The 25003-nt window shown below is 34.7% G+C and overlaps 1 protein-coding gene across 2 annotated transcripts in view; it reads right to left on the reverse strand.

Annotated features, from left to right (window-relative positions):
* Positions 1 to 25003, reverse strand: part of Rad54b (RAD54 homolog B) — a 104444-nt gene that overhangs the window by 71801 nt on the left and 7640 nt on the right. For both annotated transcript variants that reach the window (XM_046464792.2, XM_046464793.2), the window contains exons 2-3: positions 18951 to 19101; positions 6930 to 7098 (exon numbers count right to left, since the gene is read on the reverse strand). In XM_046464792.2, coding sequence (XP_046320748.1) covers positions 6930 to 7098; positions 18951 to 19085 — 304 coding nt within the window. In that variant the 5' untranslated portion in view covers positions 19086 to 19101. The remainder of the gene's footprint in view (positions 1 to 6929; positions 7099 to 18950; positions 19102 to 25003) is intronic.

The raw sequence follows: 25003 nt of genomic DNA on the forward strand, positions 1-25003 counted from the left end.
AAACTGAATGACAATATGACAATCAACTGCAAAATGAAATTGCAAATTTTGCAAAAGGGTGACATACTAGGTGTTTAAAAAAAAACTGATTTGAATATCAAAGAATTTTAGGCCCTTGAGAAATAAGAACTCCACAAATATTTTGCAAAAAAAAATAGTTATATGATAGTTCTAAAAAAGTCATACATAAACAAGAGAACCTTTATCCCACCACCATAATTTTTGTGAGGAAAAAGCAGAATGGTAAATTTTGTTTAAACAACCACTCTTAGGCTGGCTCAGTAGGAGAGCACTCTGTGGTAGAGCGCTTGCCTAGCATTTGTGAGGCACTGGGTCTCAGCACCGCATATAAATAAATAAAATAAAGGTCCATTGACAACTAAAAAAATGTTTAAAAAAACACTATTAGTAAGGATATAAAATCTCTATCAAACTTTTTCCACAAAAATATTTACTGTTAATTTTGGTTCCATTTTGATAGACTGGTTATATAAAAGTGAAATGAATAATATAGGTAAATCCATTTAGGATAAAACCAAGTCTTTCACCATCCGAGAATGTGCTACAAATATAGAAAGGGTGAAGACTAGAATGAACTGTGGAACTAAACTGAAATTAAAAATGTTAGTATGAACTCATGGTTGTTTGGGTTTGCGGGTGGGGGGACTGTTTTTTTATTTGTTTTGGTGCTGGGGATCAAACCAGGACCTTGTGCATGCTAAGCACAAGCTTTACACTAAGCTAGTCCCAAACTTATTCTTTTTATTTTTTTTTATTTTTATTTGTTTTAATTAGTTAAACATGACAGTAGAATGCACTTATATACTTTGATACATCACACATAGATGAGATGTAATTTCTCATTTTTCTGAGTATACATATGGTAGAATCATATTGCTCATACAGTCACATATATACAAAAAGTAATAATGTCTATTTCATTATACTATTTTTCTTATCCCCACATCCCCTGCCTTTCCCTCCTTTCACTTCCCTCTACCTAATCTAAGATAATGTTATTCTTTTTTTCCACTGAAGGACATCTAGGTTGGCTCCAGTTTATCTATTGTGAATTGTGCTGCTATAAACATTGATGTGGCTGTGTCTGGAAATCCATATGCAACAAAATGAAATTAAATCCCTATCTCTCACCATGTACAAAACTTAACTCAAAATGGACCAAGGACTTAAACCAGAGACTCTGTGTCTAATAGAAGAAAAAGCAGGCCCTAATCTTCATCATTCTTTTTAATATTTTTATTTATTTATTTTATTTTATTTTATTTTTTTTATTGTTGGTTGTTCAAAACATTACATAGTTCTTGATATATCATATTTCACACTTTGCTTCAAGTGGGTTATGAACTCCCATTTTTAGCCCATATACAGATTGCAGAATCACATCAAATACACATCCACTGATTTACATATTGCCATACTAGTGTCTGTTGTGTTCTGCTACCTTTCCTATCCTCTACTATGCCCCCTCCCCTCCCCTCCCCTCTTCTCTCTCTACCCCCTCTACTGTCATTCATTTCTCCCCCTTGTATTATTTTTCCCTTTCCCCTCATTTCCTCTTGTATGTTCTTTTGTATAACCCTGAGGGTCTCCTTCCATTTCCATGCAATTTCCCTTTTCTCTCCCTTTCCCTCCCACCTCTCATCTCTGTTTAATGTTAATCTTCTTCTCATGCTCTTCGTCCCTACTCTGTTCTTAGTTACTCTCCTTATATCAAAGAAGACATTTGGCATTTGTTTTTTAGGGATTGGCTAGCTTCACTTAGCATAATCTGCTCTAATGCCATCCATTTCCCTGCAAATTTTATGATTTTGTCATTTTTTAATGCAGAGTAATACTCCATTGTGTATAAATGCCACATTTTTTTAATCCATTCGTCTATTGAAGGGCATCTAGGTTGGTTCCACAGTCTTGCTATTGTGAATTGAGCTGCTATGAACATCGATGTAGCAGTGTCCCTGTAGCATGCTCTCTTTTTAATAAATATATATGAGCCAGGCGTGGTGGCACACTCCTGTAATCCCAGTGGCTCAGGAGGCTGAGGCAAAAAGATCACAAGTTCAAAGCCAGCCTTAGCAACATAGCAAGGCACTAAGCAATTCAGTGAGACCCTGTCTCTAAATAAAATACAAAAAAGGGCCGGTGATGTGGCTCCATGGGTAAGCACCCCTGGGTTCAATCTCTAGTACCAAAAAAAAAAAAAAATATATATATATATATATATATATATGTTAGTAATCTGTATCTCCTACCTTTGATTGCTAGAAAGGCTAAAACCAGCAACACTGCAGGATCAATGACTATATCAAATGACCAGACTGACTTTTAAATACCACTCTCCACTAAAATAGAAGTAAGACCTTTAGCTGATTTCAAGAGCAAGGGCAAGGAAGATCTTATTGAACTATATAGTACAAAAGTACTCAAAAGTTGATGGGAATTGTCAAAAAATAAAAAATTAAAAAAAAAAAGTTCTTGTAAAGGGGTTCTCATTAGTCGAATCTGAAACGATCTGAGCATCACAAAATAATTATATAACAATAGATTATAAACCACTGAATAAAACAAATTTATAAATCCACAAAAATTAATTAGCAAGTTAGGGGAGAAGGGAAAGCTTTTCCCTAGAGCAGAATTCAAACTGATAAATATAAGTGAAATTAGTATCAGACACGGTGGTGTACACCTGTAATCCCACTTGCTCTGAGGCTGAGGCAGGAGAATTCATAGTTCAAAGCCAGCCTCAGCAACTTAGGGAGGCCCTAAGGAACTTAGCAAGACCCTGTCTGAAAATAAAATATTTAAAAAAAAAGAGTGGGGATGTGGCCCAGTGGCTAAGCAACACTGTGTTCAATCCCTGGTACCAAAAATTTAGAAAATCAACATTTGACAACAAACATAGCAATACATTTTAGGCAATAATCAGTATTTTCAAAGTGACTCCCCAGAGTTACTTATAAGTTACAAAGGAAAAATAATTTTTAGAGTAAATACACCCTTTAGATAGCAATTTTTCAAATAAGTTTATTATCGTCAATAATGGGATAAATTAAAATCATATGCCTTTAGATGATATACTAGGAATTATGTCTGTGATATTCCTGCCCAAAATGTATAAACTGAATCTAATCATGAGAAAACATCAAACAAATCCAAACTAAGAAACATTCTACAAATGAATGACCCACACTCTTTAAAATTGTTAGTCACAAAAGATATGCAAAGACTTAAGAGACTGTTCCAGACTATAAGGGACTAAAAGACATGACAACGAAATACAACACATAATTCTGGACTAGCAGGAAAAAAGTTTATTATTCATTTAAATTTACTTTTGCCATTAGTACTTTGTCTTAATGCACTCAGGCTACCATAACAAAATACCACAAGTTGGGCATCTTATAAACAACAGAGATTTATCTTCCACAATTCTGGAGCCTAAGGAATCTGAAATCAAGGCACTGGCATTCAGTATGTCCTCATATGGTAGAGGTAAGCAGCTCTCTGTGGCTTATTTTATAAGGGCAGTAATATTCAGGAAGGCTGAAGAATTTTGGTTGATGGGGCATCATGTCAGCAAATCACTCTTGTTTGGTTCCAAAAAATTCCATACACAAAAATACACAAAAATGTAAACTTTGTTGATGTTATTTGTACTAGTCTTAGATTTTTCTATAAGTTTGAAATAATATTAAAATGTAATATTTAAAAGTTTAAATTAAAAAGCATAACAAAATAACTTTTTAATTACTAGACTATGGAATACCAAAAGTATAATTATGTATAGATTGAGATCACAATAAATGATACATGCATTGCTCAATCATGCTGGCAGTATAACCAGTACTATACCTCTACAGAGAGCAATTTAGCAATATCTATCAAAACGATAAATGCACATACCTCATGACCAACATCATACTCCAAGGTATTCTCCTATGAATATATTATCAAATACGTACATAATATATAAACACTTATTTTAGCTTATTCATAATAAGAACATATCCAAAACAACCTAAATAACAATTAATAAGACATAGTTAAATATATATTTGATGCATCTTTACAATGGAATTAGCTTTTAAAAAGAACAAGGTAGTTCTAAATGTATTTTAAAAAACATTTCAAAGATGTACTATTTACTCTCATCCCTGCCTTCATTGTCCTGTGGCCTCATTTTGATCTGTTTTTCTCTTTCTCTCTCTGATAAAGATACCAGTCATTGGATTTAGGGTCCATAATAAGCCAGTATTTACTCATCTTTATTTTGGATTTGTTTGTTTGGTTGTTTTGATGTTTTTTATTTGGTTTGGTTTGGTGCTGAGGATGGAACCCATGGCTTCACACATGCTCTAACAATGAGCTATATCCTTTACCCTTTTCATTTTGAGACAGGGTCTCGCTGAGTTGTTAAGGCTGGCCTTGACTTTGCACTACTCATGTCTCAGGCTCCCATGTTGCTGGAGTTACCATGTACCAGTATGGCCAGCTCTGACCTCATCATAATATCCTAACATCTGCAAAGAATCTATTTCCAAATAAGGATACATTCATAGGTACCCAGGGTTAGGACTTCATCATATTCTTTTAGGGAACACAATTCAACTCTGTTTCTCCTTTCACAGAACTTGGTTTTCACAAAACCAATCTCAAAAGACTAAGCTAGACTATTCATAGAGAGAAAGGGCTATGACACTTGAACAACAAAAAAAGACAGAAGTAGGTCCTTTTACTACAACCTTCAAAGAGGCACATTCTCTGGGCCTTGGAGGAAGTCATTCAGGAGTAGACCTGGACCTATACCTTTAGCTTCTCACAAGGAATATTATCTACAAATATGTAGTGTTACAAAGAGACTTCAAGTGCTCAGTAAAGTTGAATGGAGTGGAAATATACTTAATAGGGATAGTTCAGTTGTGAAAGAAAAAAAAAACTTAAAACAATTTATGTAAAAATAATATTACTAATAAACTGAATATTAAATATCAAATATTATTATAAAATAATATATGATTATATAGGAGAAAACATTTATTTTAAGAAATACTGCTAAAGTAGAGATAAAATAACATAAAATACACAATTTACTTTCAAAAAGTTTAGGGGAAAAAAGTATATGCACAAAGAAAGAAAGAAGGGCTGGATACGGTATAGCTCAGTGGTGGATGTTTGTACAGCATGTGTGAGGATCCCTGTGTTTGATCCCCAGCACCACACACAAAAAAGGAGAGAGTGTATAAATAATGCAAAATAAAAGTAAACTGTTGATTTTAGGATGTTAACTGGCCTATTCTCTCAATTTCTCCATTGTAGGAAATTTTTCAAACTAAAAAGATGATGTGGGGAAATGGGGGCATATCTTAACTGGAACATACCAGCTTGCACCTCACATCAGAATAGATTAGATCTAGAACAGAAAGGATGTAAAAAGGTGAGTACTTTATACTACGTGTCTCTCATCTCTATGTTTTTCTATATATTTCTCCCCAGCAATCTACCATAACGAACAAAACGTTTCTCACAGAGCTTTTTTACCCTATTTAACCTCTCTCTGAATAAGAGGCAGAAAAGTATCAGGAGGTTGGCAAAGGTTCCCCAGTCCAATGAATGTACTAAATCAGAGAAGGATTAAGGGATTAAGGCTTGAGTAAATTAATTCTCTCTTCAATTTATCTTAACTCTTAATTCCCTTCTCACATTTAGCAGGGAAGAGAATGAGAAACTATTGTGGGGGAAAAAAAAAAAGCCCAAATGAGTAATACAGATTATATTCCAGAGTCTAAACATCATTCTCTGGTGATAAGCTACCATCCTAGAAAAGAAGCAGACACACATGAATCATTCTCTTTCTCAGGTTTGACAGTCAGAACAAAAGCCTGGGAAAATAGGATATTCACCGAACTAGGACAGAGGAGAGAAAAGAGGAATGGAGAAAAGTAAGAAAGAAAAAAGGGAAAGCAAATTAATAAGAGTGGCAATTAAATTGATAAACTCAGAGCTGTCCCTAGATATCTTTCTAGATCAATTCCAACTCCGAAAGTCTTTCTCAATCTCATTCCGACACTAGTTACAGCTTTTGAAGTCATAAGAAATACATACATGACACCAGGTTATTGGACAATCAGGAAAACACAGAATTCCTTTCTGCTACAAAAAGAAATGAACCCATTCATGGGTAAAATTTATTAATCATCACAAAGTTCAAGAACCTCCTTCAAAAGGGTTAAGTGTTTAAAATACTTTACTGATTTACACTGGTATCATAAGGACAGCAGTTACCATTCTACAGCCCAACAGATGAAGCCAACTCCTAGAATCTGTCCGTTCAAACGATGAATAAACATCTGTGAACCACCTTAATTATATTTTTTTTAGTTACCTGAAAAATAGTATCTCTTACAGATACAAAAAGAACCATAATCACTCTTTTAATCCAATTCAACAATGGCAGAATGAAACATGTTAAATGCTTGGTTTTCCTGCAATTATATACCTTGGTAATTGAAATTCAACTAATATGAAGTTACTTCAGACTATAATAAATTGAAAATTTATTCATTTCAAGTACATCTCCCCAGTACCATTAACATGTTTATTACAAAAAAAATTATATCAAAAATTTAAACACAATTAATTGTGGTACTTGAAGAAAAGATCATATTTGACCAATAAATTCCCTTAAAATACTATTAAACCTACACCTACCATAAAGTACAAGACTTCAATTACATGGCTATTAATATAATCACTAAAGATAAGTTATGACAACAGAAGATCTGAATTATCAACAATCTAGTATTATTACATCAACAGTTTTCAAATATAACATTCATTCTTGAATAATCATTTAAATATGGTAATAAGACTGATCAAGTACAAACCTGATCAACAAAAAAGTTCACTCTTACCTAAAGGAGGTGAATCTAATGTCGTCACTGCAGATGCTTCAAAACACCACTTCCCACTGTAATTATTTCCATCATTAATTTCCTTACTTCTTCCTTTAGTAGGCAAAAGATTTGAACCACATACTCCAGAATCATTCTGTGCCTGAAGAAATGCATTATTTGCTGTACCCTAAAAGAACCAAATATATATATATATTTTTTTTAAGCAGAAATTGATTCTAACTTCCCATATTTTTATAATAGACTCCTAATTTTAAATGAGCTACCAGTTTGCCTACATCAAGAACAGATATTTAAGAATTAAAATCCAATTTCTATTGGTTTTTAATTGCAGAAAGACACAATAACTTTATTTTATTTATTTATTTTTATGTAGTACTGAGGATCAAACCTAGCGCCTCACACATACTAGGCAAAATGCTCTACCACTGAGCTACAACCCTAGCCCCCTTCTACTATTATTTTTATTTATTTATTTATTTATTTATTTATTTATTTATTTATTTATTTATTTTGGTACCAGGGATTGAATCCAGGAGTACTTCACCACTAAGCCACATCCCAGCCCTTTTTTGCATTTTATTTAGAGACAGGGTCTCACTGACTTGCTTAGTGCCTAGCTAAATTGCTAAGGCTGGCTTTGAACTTGCAATCCTCCCGTCTCAGACTCTGGAGCCACTGGGATTTTAGGTATGTATCACAGCATCCAGCCCTCTTCTGTTATTTTTAAAGCAAATTTATGTTAATAAAGCTGAAAGACATGACAGAAAGAAAACTATGGGTATAACTCCAGTGTATTTTAAACATATCAGAAGAATTTTTAAAGAAATCAAAACGTCATTCACATAGTCAAATGTTCTTTTTCTTGATAAATTTCTCATTACTAAAATCAACATTTAAATATAATTAATTTTTAGGTGTGAAAATAGCAAATGCTTGGTTTTCTTGCAATTATATACCCCGATATTCAAATCTAACTGATGTGAGATTATAGCTGGCTCCCAGAATCTGTCCACTGTTGGTTTGATTTAAAGAGCCCTTACATATTAGAAACATATACTAAAAATGTACTTAAAAGAGACTCCTGGAATTTTCTTCAAAATACCTGGGGAGGGCAGATGCTGCGGCCGTGCCCAAGTCTTTTCTCTGCTACCTCCGAGACTGCTGCCCCTGATGCCCAGAGGTCTTTTCTCTGAGATTGTGACTTCCACCTACAGTGTTACCACCAATGCTGCTGATACTAATAATGCTGTTGCCACCCCAAGGCCTCCAAGAGATCTTCTTTCTGGGTGCCCACACCCAGGCAGCTGCAGCCAACTCACTGCCCCCCGCAACACCGCTGTCCCCTATACCATTGTGGCCGACACCACTGCTGTCCCCGCCCCTGAGATCACCTAGGTGATGCTACCACTGTCCCACTATAGCTACCGCTGACCCACCACCTGCTGCCACCAACCCCTGCCACTACTGCTGCCACCACTGCCCAGAGGTCTGCTGCCACGGAAACTCCAGGCTTGGTTGCATGTGGCAGCATCCACCTTGGGACACCGGCCAGGGCCCAGGGTGCTCCAGAGTGCCAGCAGGTTTGCCACCACAACCGCCTCTGTCTGGGGATTCCAGCCAGGACCTGAAGGTCCAATGTGGGGAGTTCTGGTGGGTTTGGGTGCACATGGGGTCTTCCTGCTGGGAGTGCTGGTCGCCCCTGTCTTGCTGCTGCTTCTCAGGGTCACTCCTTTTTGTGAGCATGTCCCTGGTGGTCTCTCTGCAAGGTGCAATAGTGTTGAGATCTTGGGACTACAGCAGGGCCAAGCCTGGGGTATTTGAAGCCCAGATTGGTGGAAAGAGTTTGATTTTTCCATCAAAATTTATTTTATTTTATTTTATTTTTCTATTTGCTAACATCTCTACCATATTTTGAACAGGGTGTTTTTTATGCCTCAGTGTGTGGAGGATGGTGATATATGAATAGTGTTTTGCAGTTTTGTTGTACTCTTACATATCTTTAAATTTTTTTCTTTGTTTGTATCTTCCTTTCACTTGTCTGTTTTCCTGGATTCTCTTTCCACCTTTTCTCTAACCAACAGCCAATCTCGGTCGGTTCTCTTCCACTCTTCCTATGAATTTAGCTTCTAGCTTCTCTCTTCCTCACTTGTAAACACTGCATACTACACTACTCCTGTTCTCTCATCCACCATTTGAAATTGTAAACAGTTTAGCAAATTTTCTATTTATACTGTAGATAACTACTGAACTTATCATTTTGGTTTATTGTGAGAAAGCAGTGGATGCCTTAGTGGGAGCTATAAGGTTTAAGGCTATATATTGTTTACACTGGGTACTGTTGATATTGGTCTCACCTTTAAAGGTGAGGTGCTGGAAACCTTCAGAGACATTATAGGCCAACAGGGTAGAATTTCTGCTAGATGGGAAAACACACGAACAACATGAAAAAACAAGGGAATAAAGCACCCCAAACAAACCAAGATACTCCAACAACTGATTCTTCTAACAACATAGTAGAAGAGATGTCCAAGGAGTTCAGAATGTACATAGTTCAACTGATCTGAAAAGTAAAGGATAGTATAAGGAGTGAAATCAAAGAAAGGAAGTGAAAGATTGCTGGGAGCCATTAGCCAAGTAGGTATGACAATTTCCTTGCCAGCGTACCCCATGTTGCTGACATGTTGCAGTGACATTGAATGTAGGTGACCTTGCTCAAGGACCAAGGCAGATTAGGGTGTTCCCGGTTTAAGATAATCGTGTTTAGGGCGTTCCCAGTTTAGGTTTAAGGTTTAAGATTATTCCTGCTGGGAATAGGGCGTATCCTGCTGCCTGAGTTCCCCTTGAGTTCTCAGGGGATTCAGACAGTATATTTTTGGGAGATAGAAGCCCAGTGGAGGTGGATTTGGGCAGAGACGGCTGGTGTGAGTTCGGGAATAAAGAGTTGCTGTTTGAATCTACAAGCTGTGTGGTGGCTCGTGATTGTGTGCCCAGCCAGACTGCAGCATTTGTGCCCAGCCAGACTGTGGCAAAAGATCATTTCAATAAAGAGAGATTGTGGAAAAAAACAAGCAGAAATTCTAGAAATGAAGGAATCAATAAACCTAATTATAAATTCAATAGAAAGCATCACAAATAGACTATACCACTTGGAAGACAGAACCACAAGCAATGAAAACAAAATATATAATCTTGAAAATAGAAATGACCATATAGAGAAAATGGTAAGAAACCCTGAACAGAACACCAAAGAATTGTGGGATACCATGAAAAGAGCAAATTTAAGAGTTATCAGAACAGATAAAGGAACAGAGGAAACAAACCAAAGGAAAGCACAATCTTTTCAATGATAAAATATCACAAAATTTCCCAAACCTAAAGAATAAAATGGAAAATCAAATACAAGAGGCTTACAGGACCCCAAATGTACAAAATTACAGCAGACCCACACCTAGACACATTATAATGAGAATGACTAACATAGAATAAAGATAAAATCTTAAAGGCCATAAAAGAAAAATATCAAATTACGTATGGGGGAAAACCAATTCAGATCTCAACTGATTTCTCAATTCAGACCCTCAAAGCTAGAAGGTCCTAGAATAATATAACTCAAGCTCTGAAAGAAAACGGTTGCTAACCAAGAACTTTATATCCGGCAAAATTAAGTTTCAGATTTGAAGATGAAATAAAAACTTTCTGTGATAAACAAAAATTAGAAGAATTCACAGCTTTAAACCTGCACTACAGAACATTTTCAACAAAATATTCCATGAGGATGAGATGGGGAAAAAAAAAAGTGAAAACCAGCAAAGAGAGGATCTACACTAAAGGGATAGTCAACCAAAGGAGAAACTAATTTAAATTAAAAACCAGAAATAAATCAAAATGACAGAGAATACAAATCACATCTCAATAATAATAACCTTGTATGTTAATGGCCTAAACTGATCAATCAAAAGACACAGATTGGCAAATTGGATTTTTTTAAAAAGACCCAACAATATGCTGTCTCTAAGAGACTCACCTCATGGGCAAAGACATTCACAAGCTGAAGGTGAAAAGATGGGGAAAAAAACATATCACTTACAGATTGTGTGAACAAGCAGTGGTTTCCATCCTCATTTCAGACAAAGTGGACTTCAAGCCAAAGTTAATCAGAAGGGACAAAGAAGGACATTTCATAATACATGAGGAATTATATATCAGTAAGACATAACAATTGAAAATATTATACCCCAAATAATGAAGCATCTATGTACATCAAACAAACCCTTCTCATTTTCAAGAACCAAATAGACCACAACGCAATAATACTGGGTGACTTTAACACACCTCTCTCACTACTGGACAGATTTTCCAAATAAAAACTAAATAAAAAAACTACAGAACTACATAATACAATCAATAATTTAGACTTAACAAATACATAGAATATTCTATCCATCAACGAACAAATATACTTTCTTCTCAGCAACACATGGCTCCTTCTCTAAAATGAATCATATATTGTACCACCAAAGCAACTCTTAATAAATTTAAAAAAAACTGAGATAATACCTTGCATTCTATCAGATAACAATGGAATAAAATTAGAACTCAACAATAAAATAAAAAATAGAACCTACTGTAACAAATTGGAGACTAAATGATGAATGGATAGTAAAAGAAATAAGGATGAAATAAAAAAATTCTTAGAGGTAAATGAGAACACTGATACAACATATCAAAATCTCTGGGACACAAGGCAGAACTAAGAGGAAAGTTTATTGCATTGAACTCAGACATTAAAAGAAAAAAAGTCAACAAATAAAAAACCTAAGATTATATCTCAAAGCCCTAGAAAAAGAACAACAAATCAACACCAAAAGCAGAAGACAGGAAATAATTAAAATCAGAACTGAAATCAATAAAATTGAAACAACTGAAAAAATTGACAAAACAAAACTCCTAAGCCATGCTAACAAAGAGAAAAAGAGAGAAAACTCAAATTACTAAAATACATAATGAAGAAGGAAATATCACAATGGACATGTCTGAACTACAGAAGATAATTAGAATCTATTTTGAAAATTTATACTCCAATGAAATAGAAAATATTGAAGACATTGACAAATTTCTAGAGACATATGATCTACCCAAACTGAATGAGGAGGGCATACACGATTTAAACAGATCAATTTCAAGTAATAAAATAGAAAATACCATCAAATGCCTACCAATCAAGAAAAGCTCAGGATCAGACAGATTCTCAGCCAAGTTCTACAAGACTTTCAAAGAAGAATTAACACCGATACTCCTCAAAGTGTTCCATGAAATAGAAAAGGAGCAAACCATTCCAAACTCAATTCTATGTGGCCAATATTACCCTGATACCAAAACCAGACAAAGACACATCAAGGAAACAAAACTTTAATATCCCTGATTAACAGAGATGCAAAAATTCTCAATAAAATTCTGGCAAATCACATACAAAAACACAGTAAAAAGTGTACCACGATCGAGTAGGGTTCACCCAGGGATGCAGGGTTGGTTCAACATACGGAAATCAATAAACGCAATTCATCATATCAGCAGACTTAAAACAAGAATCATATGATCATCTCAATAGATGCAGAAAAAGCATTTGACAAAATACAGCAGCCCTTCTTGTTCAAAACAATAGAAAAACTAGGGATGGTAGGAATATAACGCAATATCATAAAACATTATATGCTAATCTCAAGGCCAGCATCATTCCAAATGGAGAAAAATTGAAAGCATTCCCTCCAAATATCGGAACAACACAAGGATGCCCTCTTTCATCACTTTTATACAACACTGTCCTTGAAACTCTAGCCAGGGTCATTAGATAGAAGAAAGAAATTAAAGATAAGTAGGTAAGGAAGAACTCAAACTATCACTATTTGCCGAAGACATGATTCTATATCTAGAAGATCCAAAAAATTCCACCAGAAAACTTCTAGCACTAATAAATGAATTTAGCAAAGTATCAGGATATAAAATCAACACCCACACATAAAACAGTTCCTATACATTGGCAATAAATCCATCGAGAGAGAAATTAGGAAAACTATCCCATTCACAATAGCTTCAAAAAAAAAAAAAAACTTGGGAATCAATCTAACAAAAGAAGGTGAAAGACCTTAACAATGAAAATTCTAGAATACTAATGAAAGAATTTGAAGAAGATCTTTGAAGGTGGAAAGATCTCTCATGATCCTGGATAGAAAAAATTAATATTGTCAAAATGGCCATACTACCAAAAGTGTTATACAGATTTAACGCAATTCCTATTAAAATCCCAATGACATTCTTCATAGAAATAAAAAAAGCAATCATGAAAATCATTTGGAAAAATAAGAGACCCAGAATAGCTAAAGCAATCTTTAACAAGAAAAGTGAGACATCACAATAGCAGACCATAAATTATACTCATTTATTTATTAATATTAGTATGGGTTCAGACTCCTACATTATTTGATGATTTATAATCAATATTTATTTTGATGTTCAATTTATCTCAGATTTTATATTTATCAGGTCAATCCAGTAAAAACTTCTAAAAGTTACTAAAGCAAACCTTTTTTTTTGTACTGGAAATTGAACGTAAGGACACTTTATCACTGATCTATGCCCCCAGCCCTTTTTCTTTTGAAACAGGGTCAAAGATGCTTAGGGCCTCACTAATTTGCCAAGGCTGGCCTCAAACTTGTGATCCTCCTACCTCAGCCTCCCAAGTCTCTAGAATTATAGGTCTGTAGCCAAAGCAATACTTTCTTACTAAAGGTTAATTCAGTGTAATGATATTAGCCAATCTCTGAGAAATAGCCATGTTTAGGTACATACACCTAATTCCAGCTACTCAGGAGGCTTTTCACTTCAGCCCAGTTTGGGGCCAGCGTGGGCAACAGGGAGAACCTATCTGTTGAAAAACAGAGCCAGGCACAGTGGTGCACACCTGTAATGCCAGCAGCTCGGGAGACTGAAGCAGGAGGACTGTGAGTTCAAAGCCAGCCTCAGCAACTCAGTGAGACCCTAAGCAACTTAGCAAAACGTTATCTAAAAATAAAATATGACTCAGTGGTTAAGTGCCCCTGGCTTCAATCCCTGGTACTAAAAATATAAAATAAAATAGCCAGACATGGTGACACACGCCTGTAATCCCAGCTACTGGGGAGGCTAAGGCAAAAGGATCACATGTTAAAGTCCAGTCTGGACAACTTAGCGAGAACATCTGAATATAAAACTTTTAAAAAAAGGCTAGAAATGTAGCTCCATGATAGAGCACTTGCCTAACATGTACTAGGCCCTGGGTTCAAACCCCAATACAACAAATAATCAGGATGAGAAATAACCAAAGAACAAAAATTTAAGAATGGAATAAACAAAGTAAAGAGAAGATACAATTGACTGCTAAGTCTAACTTAGGCTTTTCATGTTAACTTGCTTTAAATTCCTGTATAACTTTAAAAATGCCTGCTTTATTAGTTTTAAAAAGTAAAATAACTATTAAGTTTCCTGATGTACTTAAAAAGAGAAATATTGTAAATCAGTATTTTGGTCTCAATTACTTTTTATAAACTACATCAGAAAATAAACTTTAAGACAAGGGTATCAAGATAATTCAATGGGATAATGGGGTTGTAGCTCAGTGGTAGAGCACTTGCCTAGCATGTGTGAGGTACTGGGTTCAATCCTCAGCACCACATAAAAAAACAAAGGTATTATATCCATCTACAACTAAAAATATTTTTTTAAAAAAAGATAATTCAAGGGCTGGGGTTATGGCTCAGCTGTGGAGCATTCACCTAGCACATATGAGGCCCTGGATTCGAGTCTCAGCACCACATAAAAAATAAATAAATAAAATAAAGGTATTGTGTCTAACTACAACTAAAAAAAATAAAATATTTTTTAAAAAAAAGATAATTCAAGGAGCTGGGATTGTAGCTTAGTGGTAGAGCACTTTCCTCGCACATGTGAGGCACTGGGTTCAATCCTCAACACCACATACAGGTGAACAGACAAAGTAAAGATACTGTATCCATCTACAACTAAATATATATATATTTAGAGGATCACATGTTAAAGTCCAGCCTGGACAACTTATACACACACACACACTAAATTTTTTTTTAAATATATATATATATATATATATATATATATATATATATATATATATATATTAAAAATTTTTTAAAAAGATAATTCAGTGGTGAAATAATAATCTTTTCAACAAATAATCCTGAGACAACTGGATAGATATTCACATATGAAAAGAACAAAATTGGACTACCACCTCACATCTTACTCAAAAATCAACTCAAAATGGATCATAGACTGAAATGTAAGAAATAAAATTATAAAACTCTTAAAAGAAAATAGTCAAAAATATTCATGAATTTCTTATATATGACACCAAAAGTCAATCACTAATAGTGATATAGGTAAATCAGATTTCATCAAAATTAAAAACTTTAGCCAGGCATGGTGGCACATGCCTCTAATCCCAGTTACTTGGGAGGATGAGGCAGGAAGTTCAAGGCCAGCATGGGCAACTTAGGAGACCCTGTCTCAAAATTTAAAAAATTAAAAAGGACTGGGGATGTAGCTCAGTACTTGCTTTGCTTGTACAGGCCTTATATTCAATACCTAAGTCCTCAGTATCACACACACACAAAAATATTATTAAAAACTTTTGTGTTGCAAATGAGACCATCAAGAAAGTAAAGCAACAGAACAGGAAAAACTACTTGCAAATCATAGATTTGGTAAAAGACCTGTATCTAGAATAGATTTTAAAACAAACAAACAAACAAACAAACAAAAAAACAACTCTTTTATCTCAATAATAAAAAGCAAATAATTCCTATCTTTGACAGAACAAAAGATCTGAATAGACAATTCTCCAAAAAAATACACAAACAGGCAATAAGCACTTGTAAACATGCAACATTAGCTATTAGGGAAATGCAAAACAAAACTATAATGAGATACTACTTTACCCACTAGTATAGCTATAATCAAAAACTGAAACACTCATGCACTGATGATGGGAATGTAAATGGTCCAGTTATCTTAGAAAAGGATCTGATAGTTCATTTAGAGGTTAAACATAAATTACCATATTATTTAGCAACTATTCTCCTAGGAATGCACTCAAGAGAAATAAAAACATGTCTTCAGAAAAATCTATCCACAGATGTTAAGGAGCATTATTCAAAAAAGTCAAAGTGGAAACAACTCAAATGCTTGTTAATCTAATGAATAAATACATAAAAAATGGTAATAGGGTTTATTCAGTGTTCCAGGCAGAATAACAGCTCTGAAAGATATCCTTGCCCTAACCCCCTGAACCTATGAATGTTACCTTATGAGGCAAAGGGACTCTACAACTATGATTAATAACTATGAAATGAAGACATCATCCTAGATTATTCAGGTAAGCCTAATCTAATCAAATGAACCAGAGAGATAGCAATATGGAGATTCAAACTTCGATTGCTGACTCTGCAGATGAAAGAAGAAGGCCATGAGCCAAGGAGTTTGAGTGACTTATAGAAGCTGGGAAAGGCTAGCAAGAAGACTCTTCTCTAAAACCCCCAGACATGAATGCAGCCCAACCAACACCTTGACCTTAACCCAATAAAAATCTGTGTTGCATTTCTGACTTACACAGCTGTAAAATATACACATGTATTGTTTTCAGCCACAAATTTGTAGTAATTTGTTACAGGAGCAAGAAAAAAATGATATTTTGGCAATAAAAATAAATGAATTACGAACACAAGTTACAACATGGATGAGCCTTAAAGATACTATCCTAAGAGAAGAAAGCAAGTCACAAAAGGACACATGTTGTATGAGTCCCTTAATATGAAATGTCTGTAAGAGGTAAATCTGGATAAAGTAGATCAGCCATGCCAAGACTGGAATGTTTGTAGAAAATTGGGGATTGACTGTTAATATGCATGAGGTTTCTTTTGAGAGTGATGAAAACATTCTAAAATTGATTATGTGATGGTTGCACAAGTCTGTAAATATACTAAAAAAACACTGAATTGTAGTAAGTGGACTGTATGGTATGCAAATTATATCTAAATAAAGCTGTTTTTAAAAAGGAAGAAGCTTTATTCAAAAATGAAAACCTATGTTTTCTTCTTACAGTATGCCAGAATTCTTACTTTGTAAGTGCTAACAGTATACTTGGAAGACTATAGAAATTCTTTAAATGTAGAATTAAAGAAATACATGCAGACCAAAAAAAAAAAAAAAAAAAAGTCAAAAATTGATATGCTTTTTGGGGCTGAGGCTGTAGCTCTGTGGCAGAGCGCTTGTCTAGCATGTATGAGGCACTGGGTTAGATCCTTAGCACCACATAAAAATAAACAAATAAAATAAAGGCATTCTGCCCATCTACAACTACAAAAAAAAATTTTTTAATAAAAAAAAATTAGTATTCTTTCCAATAACAAAGACAACCCATTAAAAACCAAAGGACTTAAACAGACATTTCCGCAAAGAAGATATACAAATGGTCAATATCTCATGAAGAAAATTATCTAATTACAGCACCATTAGTAATTAGAGAAATGGAGATTAGAAGCACAATGAAACACCACTTCATATGTACCAACCCAGCTAAATTTTTTTTTAATTTCTGAAAATAGAAAATAACAAATGTTCTGAAGATATAGAAAAAAATGGAACATTATACACTGGGATAGGGATGTAAAATAGTACTGGATTTATGAAAAACAGTTTGGTGTTTCTTCACAAAAACAGACATAGAATTACATATTACCCAGCAATTCCATTCCTAGGTATATACCCAAAAGAACTAAACCCAGAGACCAAAAACAGAAATTTATATGCCAATGTTCATAACAGCATTATTCACAATAGATAAAAATTAAAGTAAAAGCTAGAGTGATATAAATTATTTATGTATTTTTCTCTTTAAAATCACCTTATCTAAACAAGTTTTCACTTCTCTATGTAATAACTTTAAAAGAACAATGATAAAATTATTTATTTTTATAAGAATCTCTACCCTTTCCCTTGAAGAGATTTTTATTTACTGTTTATCACAAGTTTATTTTACAAATTCAACTGTGTGATTCCTTTAAAACATAACATAGCCTGGCATGGTTGTATACGCCTGTAATCCTAGCAACTCAGGAAGCTAAAGCAGGAGGATTGCAAGTTCAAAGCCAGCCTCAGCAACTTAGTGAGCCTCTATCTCAAAATTAAAAAAAATAAATAAATAAAGGAAGAAAGAAAGAAGGAAAAGGGCAAGAAATGTGGCTTAGTGGATAAACACCCCTGGGTTCAATCCCTGGTACCAGAAAAAAAAAAAAAAAACATATACACAAACACACACACACACCATGAATGTGCATACATTATATATTTAAAAGACTATTTCTAAGATTCTGGAAAAACTTTTTCAGAAACACTAAAAAAATATAAAATAAAATAAAATGGGGGGCAGGGGCTACCAAGGATTGAACTCAGGGGCACTCGACTACTGAGCCACATACTCAGCCCTATTTTGTATTTGATTAAGAGACAGGGTTCCTTAGCACCTCACTGTTGCTGAGGCTGGCTTTGAACTCACAATCCTCCTGCCTCAGCCTCCCAAGCCACTGGGATTACAAATGTGCACTAATGCACCCAGCTACACTGAAAATTTCTATAAGCAATTAAGTACTTGTAAGTATTTAAATTATATTTATAAAACACATTCTTGACAGGCGTGGTGGCGTATGCCTGTCATCTCAGCAACTAGGAAGGCTCAGGCAGCAGGATAAAAAGTTCAAAGCCAGCCTCAGCAATTTAGCAAGGTCCTAAGCAACTTAGCAAGACCATCTCAAAATGAAAAAATAAAATGGGCTGGGGATATGGCTCAGTGGTTAAGCATCCTTGGGTTAAATTGCTGGTATCAAAAAAAAAAAAAGCACAGTCTTCTCTAAATTCTCTATGATTGTATAATTTTCTATGATTTTATTTTACCTCAAATAATCTTATATCTGGATTTAGTTCTGTAATCTCTGTATTCAAACTTGGATTACTTCTTCCTGGTGGTATGAATTTTGGTTTTTTCAAGGAATCACCCTGCAACTGACTCGGTGCTGCAGATCGTCTCATTTTCAGCAACACTGACCTGAAAAATACCAAAACAAAATGGTCCAAGTCTGATTACAATCACCTCCAAATATAAAAATAGCTCATCATTACAGTAATGATATATTATAAAACGTACATGAACAAACCTGTACTAAGACTTAGAAAATAAGTTCACCAGTTAGTAAGATTTTAGTTTTCATTGTAAAGGGCTATTAAAAAAAATTCAAAGATTAACATGAAACATGTGAACTTGAGCATATATGACTCCCATTTGGATAATACAACAGATTAATAAAAATTTCAAAACTTAACACAATTATTCACACATATATACATATACTTCATATATATATATATATATATATATATATATATATATATATACATATATATATATATGTATGTATATATATATGTATAAAGCACCTAGCTTAAACCACATGAGGGTGGTGATCATAACTGTTTTCTGGGGGGGGAGGGGGGGATAGTAGAGGATAGGAAAGGCAGCAGAATACAACAGACACTAGTATGGCAACACGTAAATCAATGGATGTGTAACTGATGTGATTCTGCAATCTGTATACGGGGTAAAAATGGGAGTTCATAACCCACTTGAATCAAAGTGTGAAATATGATATATCAAGAACTATGTAATGTTTTGAACAACCAACAATAAAAAATTTAAAAAAAAAAATAACTGTTTTCTTCACCATTCTAAAAAAGCTGCACAAGCCAGGCATGATGGCACATGCCTGTGATCCCAGGAACCCATGAGGCTGAGGTAGGAAGAAGGTAAATTCAAAGCCAGCCTCAGCTACTAAGGGAGACCCTGTCTCAAAATGAAAAAATAAAAAGGTGTGGGGATGCAGCTCAGTGGTTAAGTGACCCTGGGTTCAATCCCTGGTACCAAGAAAAAAATAAAATTAAAAAGCAGAATGAGCCACAATGCCAGACATCTGCAGTCATTAACAAATATTTTTTAATGAATGAATAAAACCCTAGCAAGACATTTATAATTCATAAGTTACCCTATTTCCTTTAAAATAATAGGATTTTTGAAAATGCAAATCAAGATGGTAGCACATGCCAATAATTCAGTGACTCCAGAGGCTGAGGCAGGAGGATCTCAAGTTCAACACCAGCCTCAGCAACTTAACAAGACTGTCTCAAAATAAAATATAAAGGACTGGGGATGTAGCTCAGGGGCCCTTGGTTTGGTCCCTAGTACCAAAATAAATTCAAATACACACATACATATAAATTGTGTGTGCTTGGTTTTCTGACTTTTGTTCAATTCTATTTCCACTAGGACTAGATAGGGAAAACAGTTAGAAGACAAGGACATCACATACATATATCATGTTTTTGTAAAGACAGCAGCACTCTGATTCGCCCCAATTTTGTAAAACACTAAACAAAATAAGCCATATCTACCAAAATTATTTGTTCAACCCAGAAAGTCTACTTCTGGCAATTTACCTTGAGAAACTATCAAAAATACATTCAAGCCAGGCACAGTGGACCATACCACCAACTGGCCACAGCAATTAAGCAAGACCCTCTCTAAAAATAAAAATGAAAAATGTCTATGGTATAGCTCAGCAGTAGAACGTCTCTGGGTTCAATCCCCAAACCCAAATTAAAAAAATAAAAATTATATTCACAGAATTATGTATAAGGATAATCATGCTAGTATTACTTATAACAGGAAAAAAGGGAAATCTATGTCAATAGCAATGTACTAGATAAATTATGGTACACCCACCCACATAGTAAAATACACTCTATTCATATACTACTAAAACCCTTGAGTTATTATTGCAGGTAAAGCCAGTCATGCTCTCTTTTCCTCTAGACCTTTCAACAAACTTTCCACTCCATGGTATTGGAAATACTTTTTCCCATTTTACTTTGCCAGATTTATTCCACCTTGGGGATGGGGAAGGGGGTGTTTGCTTTTTGATTCTGTACCAGGGATTGAACCCAGGGAACTTAACCACTAAGCCACATTCCCAACTCTTTTTATTTTTTTTTTCTCTTAATATTTTTTAGTTGTCAATGAACCTTTATTTTATTTATTTATATGAAGTGATGAGAATCAAACCCAGGCCCTCACACATGCTAGGCAAGCGCTCTACCAATGAGCCACAACCCCAGCCCTCTTTTTATTGTTTTTGTTTTTGTTTTTTGAGATAGGGGTGGATAAGTTGCTTGGGGCTCTTAAGTTGCTGAGGCTGGTTTTGAATTTGTGATCCTTCTGCCTTAGCCTCCCAAATCACTGGATTATAGACGTGTGCCATCATGCCCAGCAATTCTACTTTATCTTTTATAACTCTTTCCTATGAGTATTCTTCCTCTCTCAAATATGGATAAAAGAAACCTCTAATGTGTGTACCACACAAGCACTTTTCACAATATATACAATTATACAGGTTAATTATTCCTAATCCAAAAATATGAATCCAAAATACTCCAAAATCTGAAACTTTGAGAACTACCATTGTGAAAATTCCATAGCTGATCTCTTAAGGCAGGACATGGTCAAAACACAGGTGTGTTTTTATAAAAATCAAAAAATTTTTAAAAAATTAATTAATTTTAAAAAACTTAAAAATTATATAACATTACTTTCAGGCTATCTATGGTGTAAATGAAAATCAGAGAATTTCATGTTAAGACTTGTCTCATCCCCAAGCTATCTTATTATGTATATGCAAATGTTCCAAAATCTGAAATATAAAATACTTCTGATCCCAAGCATTTCAGATAAGGGATACTCAACCTGTATTCCATTCATCACTACCAAACATAAAAGGTATTCATTGCTATATAGACAATTATATAGCCATTAATTTGTGGAGGGAGTAGAATCACACTTTAGAAGAATGTTTAATGACATGAAAAATGTTTTTGGCATACCAAATACAAAATGGCCACAAAACATGCTCATTCTCATTACAACTTTTTAAAAAGGAAAAAAGAGTAAAAAGAAACAGACTTAAAAACAAAGGAGCATAAGAGAACTTTCTTAAGTGATAATCTATATCAAACTGTAGCATGGTTACAGGGATATGTAAGCAACTGTATATAGAAATTCAGAAGACAGTATACCTAACTAGAGCTGGGGTACAGCTTAGTTGTAGAGCACTTGCCTAGCATATACAAGGCCCTGGATTCAATCCCCAGTGCTGCAAAAAGAAAAAAAAAAGTGTACACCTAACTATACAATGCAAATTATACTATAAAATAATATAATATATATAAATTAGATATACATATTATAATATACAATCTTTCAAAAAGATTAGAAAACTACATGCTACAACATTATCTCTGGGTGTTAGAATAACCATTAATTTTTATTTTCTTCTGAATTCTTATTTTTTTATATTTCAAATTTTCTACAATGAAAATGTTACCTCTGTACTAAAGTACTATTAGATTTTTAATTATCATATTTCATTAAATCTAAAATGCCATCAACTGTAAGCAGTACCAATATTTTTTGTATCCAAGAAAAAAATGCAGCCAGATATTGATGATTAAACATTTCCCAATTTCAGCAATGTCAAAATGATGAAATATTTCTTTATATATGTCATATGCAGATTAATATATAAAGTATATATATATATGTAATATATATAATAACATATATAAAGTAAATATGTCTTTATAGAGTTTAAGGGATTAGAATGGAAGTCACTTTCTGCAGTTTCTTATTCAAGGAGAAAATAGATGCCCATTAGCACAATCTTAGAGCAAATTAAGGAACCAATGTTTTGGGACCACATAAAAGCAGCACCTAAAAGAAACCACACACCAAGCATGATACAAATTTGAAAATGACACAAGCTAACTGCAACAAAATGAGTAAATGTTAGACACTGCATTTATACAGCTACTTAATTTTCAAGTAAAATGAGAAAGTTCAGATAAAAACTTACAGCTTTGAGTTAACTATTTCTCAATTGAAATAAGACAATCATGAGTCTACTAGTAAACTAACATTCTAGATGACATTAAAGCCAACTGAGTGCCTGTGGTAGATGAGCAGAACAGGTAGGCAAGGCAGCAAAGGCAAGGCCAGGTGCCCTGGCAATGTGTTTGGACAGGTGCAGGCACAGCTTTCATCTTTATATTTTAGCCATTATAGTTATAGTAATGGTGGGATTCATTGTTACATAGTTATACATGCACCCAATATAACAATATCATTTGGCAAATATCATTCCTGAGTTTTTCCTCTTTTCTTCCCCTCATCCCTCCCATCTACTGATCTCTCTTCTATTTTCATCATGAGATCAGCCCCTTTTCCTTTTTCTTTTCTAGCTTCCACAAGAGAGAAAAGATCCAATTCTTGACCTGAGTTTGGCTTGTTTTACTTAACATAATGTTCTCAAGTTCCATCCATTTTCCAGTAAATGACATAATATCATTCTTTATGGCTAAATAAAACTTCACTGTGAATATATATATATATATATATATATATATATATATATATATATATATACACACACACATACATACATGAATGAATGAATGATGAAATGTAATAGATCTATTCTCTACATTAGTCAGACTCCCCTGTAATGCTGTGAAATTGTTGATTGGCACCTTTTTAAAAGAAACATCAGAAAACTATATGAACTAGAAATACCAACAACAGAAATGAAGGAAACCCAGTACAGTTCAGATATGATTTAGGGATGCTTAACAATGGAGGAAGCTATTTAAAATCTCACATTCCTCATCTGTGAATAAAAAACTGGACTAAACGCTAAAATGTCTTTCAACATTAAATCTAAGAATCACTACCCTACACAATTCTACATCTAATATGTGATTTCTGATTTGAGAATGTAGGCTTATAAGAAACATCACATAGCAATGGTCAGGAAAACAGATTCCTGGGCAGGGTCGGAAAGAAACCCAAACGCCACCAGAGCCTGCAGGCAACAGGCTGGCTCTGCTGAAACCGCCCCTCTCTCCGGTGAGTCTCCTCACCACCCCACCTCCGGCCTGGGCCATCAGCCAGGGCGACCCTTGCATTCATGCTGTCTAGCATGAATGCAGCCTTGAGTTCAATCCCCAGCCCTGGAGATTTTAAAAAAAAAAAAAATACAGAATCTGAAGCCAGGTGGCCTGCTCTGGCAAAAATCCTACCTAACTCTTCCTATTTATGTATAATCCTTGGGCATCCATAAAGTTATATAATTTGTTATTGCATTTAGAAGTAAACTATAGAAATCAGTCCATCACCCAAAATACTTCAGCACCCTTAAGTGCTTTTTAAATTAATTGTTCAGACTCTTCCCAGGCAGGAAGGGCTACAACTTCTTTTGGGGGGGGTAGGATAGGGGAACTGAACCTAGGAGTGCTTTACCACTGAGCTATATCCCCAGCCCTTTTTAGTTTTTGAGACAGAGTTGCTGAGGCTGGCCTCCAACTTGTGAATCTCCTGCCCCAGCCCGTAAAACAGCTGGATTTCTGACATGTGCCAGGAAACCTGGCTGTGATACTACACTTACCTGTTCAATCTTAATTACTTGACACTAAACTGAAGGAATTAAGAACACAGCCCCCACACCACACCCCCAGTGAACAGAAATGGAATATTAAAGCTCCTACAGACTATCTGGCTGACTAGAACATTGTGAAAAGACAAAATGTTACAGACTGAGATCCAAAATTATCTTGGTCTCTTTCTGGTGGTTGTTGCTGTTACTGTTCTCTTGCTGGGAAATGAATCCTGAGGAACTCTACCCCTAAGCTACACCCCAACTCTTTTCTATTTATTTTGAGACAGGGTCTGGCTAAATTGCCCAGTCTGGCCTGGAACTTGTGATCCTCCTGAAGCAGCCTCCTGAGTAGCTGGGATTACAGGTATGAGCCATTGCACCCAGCTTTAATCCCTTCTAATGGCCATTGACCAT

The sequence above is a fragment of the Marmota monax genome, unplaced genomic scaffold (assembly GCF_021218885.2).
Source record: "Marmota monax isolate L192 unplaced genomic scaffold, Marmota_monax_Labrador192_F-V1.1 WCK01_AAM20220418_F8-fsc00003, whole genome shotgun sequence".
Classification (NCBI taxonomy): domain Eukaryota; kingdom Metazoa; phylum Chordata; class Mammalia; order Rodentia; family Sciuridae; genus Marmota; species Marmota monax.